Genomic DNA, 5,347 nt, shown 5'->3' with positions numbered 1-5,347 from the left:
CTGAGTCAGGAAAGTACTTGACTGCTTCTAGAAACTAGAGGAAGGCCAGTGTTATATTTCTGAACCACTGTGTGCACATACGTGTGTGTGTGTGTGTGTGTGTGTGTGTGTGTGTGTGTGTGTGTGTGTAAAGAGACAGAGAGAAAAAGGCAAATCCTGATAGCTTTATAAATTCATTTTTGTAATTTAGCTGAAAGCTGTCCAAACAGGTCTGCTCAGCAGAACAAGCTGATTCCAATTGCTAACCCCTCTTTTTCTTAAAATGTCATTATTGTTGGACCAAGTTGCCATCATCCCACAGACAAATGGATGGTCCTTGCCTTCCTATTATAAATACAAAGAGCAGGAGTCAGTAAACTATAACCAATGGAACAAACCTGGCCTGCTGCCTGTTTTTTATGACCAGTGAACTAAGAATTTTTACATTTTTAACTTACATTTTAAAATCAATATAAGAATAACATTCTGCGACACATGAAAGTTACATGAAATTCAAATTTCAGTGGACATAAATAACATTTTATTGGAGCACAGCCATGTGCATTCACTTGGGTATTGTCCATAGTTGCTTTCACAGAACAGCAAAGGTGAGTAGTTAGAGACTACATGGCCTGCAAGCCAAAAAAAAAAAAAAAATTAAGATTTTTATTTATTTATTTGAAAGAGAGAGAGGGAAAGCACAGGCAGGGGGAGCAGCAGGTAGAGGGAGAGGGAGAAGCAGTCTCCCCACTGAGCAGAGAGCCTGAGGCCACTGGCTCAATTCCAGGACCCTGGGATCAAGACCTGAGCCTAAAGCAGACACTTAACTGACTGAGCCACCCAGGCGCCCCTGCAGGCCAAAATTTCTAAGACAAAATTTGCTGACCCTTGGTGTAAAGCATTACAGAAATGGGTCTGTATTTACTGAAATGCTGGCTAGTGTGAGTATAATCCAAATATGTACACCCCTCAGTGAGATCAGCACAGAGAAGGGCACACTCTGCAACACCTCTGCTTGTTGAACCCTATTTTATATTTGAAGTCCTGGTGTCAGTGAAGTGTGTGCACCCCCTTTGCACAACAGTGTATGTCGGGGGGCATGTGTGTATGATGGACAAAGAAAGTATGTACATGTACAGAATTATGAGATGAAGTTCGAGATGTTAAGCAGGGTCAAATCAAAGACGCTGGTTTGGAGATTTTATTTACTCTAAGTGCTTGGGAAGTTAATTGAAGTCTCCATGCAAGAAAAAGGACTGATCTGACTTTCCTTTTTTAAATAGTCACTCTGGCTGTGGCATGCTTAGCAGGTTGTAGAGAGGAAGGGTAGAAGCAGTCAGGACAGCATCACCTTGGTCCAGCTTGAACTACAGAGAAGTAGGTGGACCAGAGACTTATTTTGGAGACAAATGAACAGAAATTGCTGATGAATGAGATGTGAGGGCAAAAGAAAGGCAAGAAATACCACACTGAAATAAGTTCTACCAGGGAGGAATAGAGTTCTTAAACATTTAATCCAGGGGCCAATTATTAGATTGTTGAGCAGATGCTTACTCCTAAAATGAAATTTCACGAATACCAGCAAAACAACCCTGGTCAAAAATACTAATCATTATTAGTAACCCTTGTTTTTAAATGATCATAGTCAAGTCATCTTCATCTGAATTGGTACTAGACTTACAGACGTAACCTTTTTTTAGAATCCATTAAGAACCTTTACACATAGCAGAATGCCTCCTGTGTGTCCCTGTTTTATTCTTTAGCAATCAACAGGCTCATGTGACTCCAACATAACTTTGAGAACACACCGCAGGGTGTGCTGCAAAAAAAAAAAAAAAAAAAGGCTAAATGCTTAACATCCTTAATTATGAGTGAAGCTGGTACAGAGTGACTTTAAAAAATATATTACACTCTTCTGTTGCCTGCTTCCAACTCCCTTTTTTAAAAGATAAATATGTGGTCTCAGAAATTTACTAGGCCCCTACACAAATGAGTTTAAAAGCAGAAAAAGAAAAGACTTCTAGGAAATGGAAGTTCATAGTGCAGGTACCAGAAGAATCTAGCTCACTTTTCCCCCACCAACAGCAGAGTCCATTAAACCTTATTCCAGTTTTTACATGTTAAATAGAGCTGGGCAGATCTGTGGAGATTTTATCAGCCCCAAGAATCCCCCATGCCATCAGAACAGGGGATTCTGAGTTTAAAATGACCCAGAAAGGGTTTTAAAAATTCTTTTTAAAAAATTCCTTTTAAAAGGAATTGTGTTGCAATTCCTCCAGTCTCATCCCCCGCCACCTCCCTTTACACAACTGTGTTCTCCCTCCAATGCAACTCTCTAAGTGCCCAGACCTAATACTTGAGGAGTATCAGCTGCTTGCTGTCACCTTCTGCTCTTGGTCCTACAGTTTTCTCAGGACTTGACTACTCACAGTAAGAAATTATTAGACTGCCTGGGTCCCTGTGCCAAATTTCCAAAAGCAAAATATGGACTTAACATAAAAGGAGGGGTGGGGAACACAGACCTTCTCTTGCTTATTTATACATTTATTTACAGAGATTTCTAATTGATTCCAAGGCCCAAGTGCATAATTGCTTAACAAAGGTATTCTAACTCATTTAGAACAAAAGGAAAGCATTATATGTAATATTCAACCTTCAAAAGTCACTCTGCCTTGAGATCATCCTCAGTAGTTAGTGAGGGATGGAGTGAAGTTTAGCTCTGCATCCCCTACAAACCCACCACTATTTAGAATTCCATGTTATTAATAATATCCATAGTTTATATTATTGAAATAGAATTATATCTGTAACTGTAAACTGGGAAAATTCACATCTCTTTTTCTGGTAAGCACAGACCTGTTTCTACATGGCCCATTAACAATTCTCTCACCTTGGTCAACTGTGGATGGCTACAATTGTTGTTTCAACACAACAGAAACTAAGGCTAATTCCCTTCAGTTGCCTTGACTGTTTTACACATAAAATTGGCATATAATATTATTAAGTTAATCACTTAGTTTTAAATAAGGCCAGTTTCAAAAATCATGTAAAAGAAGTCATTCAAAAAAGTTCCTAGCTTGTGTTACATAATAGTTTCTGCCAAAACTGCAATGTCACCTCTTCTGAAAATGGAAAAAATTCCATTTTTGTAAGAATAGGTAAGTAGGTGGATAGAAACTCTATTAAATATAAGGTCTAATATACTCTTAAAACACCTCTACAACACTGTCCTTCAAGACCTTATCAATTCTAACCAAAGTTATCTTGAGTCCACAGTGAAAATGTCGGTGAGAATAAAAAGTAACCCAGATCAATATTTCAGATTCAAGGACAAAAAGTAATTATTAAGATATTGGTCTCTATTTTCTTTCCCAAGATGGTTTAAATATAATCTGGGTTCCCACCTGTCTTTACACTGTCATTCAGTAATTTGATGGTCTTTTACAGCTCCCAGACCCATGAAAATCTCCAACACCCCCAACACCTCCAGCACCATCACTGGCTTCATCCTCCTGGGCTTCCCTTGCCCCAGGGAAGGGCAGATCCTCCTCTTTCTGCTCTTCTCCCTTCTCTACCTCCTGACCCTCACGGGCAATGCATCTATCATCTGTGCTGTGCGCTGGGATCAGAGACTCCACACTCCCATGTACATCTTGCTCGCCAACTTCTCCTTCCTAGAGATCTGGTATGTCACCTCCACGGTCCCCAACATGTTGGCCAACTTCCTCTCTGATACCAAGGTCATCTCCTTCTCTGGGTGCTTTCTCCAGTTCTACTTTTTCTTCTCCTTGGGCTCTACAGAGTGCTTCTCCTTGGCTGTTATGGCATTTGATCGGTACCTTGCCATCTGCCAGCCTCTACGTTATCCATCCATTATGACAGGACGTCTCTGAACCAATCTTGTGGTCAGTTGCTGGATACTTGGTTTCTTCTGGTTCTTGATTCCCATCATCATCATCTCCCAAATGTCCTTCTGTGGATCCAGGATCATTGACCACTTCCTGTGTGATCTGGGTCCTCTTCTAGCACTCACTTGCAAAAAAGCTCCTGTGGTAGAACATGTCTTCTCCACCTTCAGTCTTCTGCCCCTCATCACTCTCTTTCTCTTCATCATGGGGTCCTATGCTCTGGTCCTAAGAGCAGTGCTCAAAGTCCCTTCAGCAGCTGGGAAAAGAAAGGCTTTCTCCATCTGTGGGTCTCATCTGGCCGTGGTTTCACTGTTCTACGGCTCAGTACTTGTTATGTATGGGAGCCCAACATCTAAGCATGAAGGTGGAGCACAAAAGATTGTGACTCTGTTCTATTCTGTTGTGACCCCACTCCTTAATCCTGTGATATACAGTCTTAGGAACAAAGATATGAAAAATGCACTGCAGAAACTTCTGGGCATGTAAACAGTATTCACCAAAAAGGCTCTTGGGAAATTAGAGCCCAATATTATATTTAACTTATTTACAAAAATTGTATTTAACTTATTTTCAGGTTAAAAAAACTAGTTTGTTTTTAAAAATTTGAGTATAGTTGACACACAATATTACACTAGTTTCAGGTATACAACTCAGCAATTTGACAAGCTTATACATTATGCTATGTTCACCACAAGTATAGCTATCATCTGTCTCATTACATTGCTATTACATTATCACTGATTGTATTCCTTATGCTCTGGCTTTTTATTCATGTGATTTACTCATTGCATAATTGGAGGCCTGTACCTCCCTCTCCTCTTCACCCATTTTGCCCAACCCCCACTCCACTCCCCACTGGCGACCATTTGTTTATTCTCTATATTTATAGGTCTGGTTCTGCTTTTTGTTTATTCATTTTTTAAAATACCACTTACAAGTGGAATGTAAGTGGAATCATATGGCATTGTGTCTTTCTCTAACATATTTCACTTAGAGAAATACCCTCTAGGGTCCATCCAAGTTGTCTCAATGGCAAGACCGCACCCTTTTCTGTGGCTGTGTAATATTCCATTGTGTGTATTTTCCTTATCCATTTGTCTGTTGTTGGTCACTTGGCTTGCTTCCATGTCTAAGCTGTCGTAAATAATGCTGCAATAAACATAGGGATGTGCATATCTTTTCGAGTTAGTATTTTTGTTTCCCCTCGTTAAATATCCAGTAGTGGAATTACTAGATCTTATGGTATTTCTATTTTTAATTTTTTGAGGAACCTCCATACTGTCTTCCACAGTGGCTGCACAAGTTTGCATTCCCAAAAATAGTGCACAAGGATTCTGTTTTCTTCACGTCCTTGCCAACACTTGTTGTTTCTTGTGTTTTTTATTTTAGCCATTCTGACAGATGTGAGGTGATATCTCATTGCAATTTTGATTTACATTGTCCCTGATGATCAGAGATGT

At 39.8% G+C, this 5,347-nt stretch overlaps 1 protein-coding gene across 1 annotated transcript; it reads left to right on the top strand.

The window, feature by feature from the left end:
* Positions 1-3,410: 3,410 nt before the first annotated feature.
* Positions 3,411-4,373, top strand: LOC103681505 (olfactory receptor 11G2-like). Its single transcript, XM_008711099.2, is given in 1 exon segment — positions 3,411-4,373. A coding segment is annotated over 1 exon segment (936 nt). The 5' UTR covers positions 3,411-3,437.
* The last annotated feature ends 974 nt before the right edge of the window (positions 4,374-5,347 follow it).

This window comes from Ursus maritimus, unplaced genomic scaffold, assembly GCF_017311325.1.
Source record: "Ursus maritimus isolate PB19 unplaced genomic scaffold, ASM1731132v1 scaffold_49, whole genome shotgun sequence".
NCBI lineage: Eukaryota > Metazoa > Chordata > Mammalia > Carnivora > Ursidae > Ursus > Ursus maritimus.
Note: the sequence above shows the minus strand (reverse complement) of the source record. Positions and strands in the feature narration are given on the sequence as shown.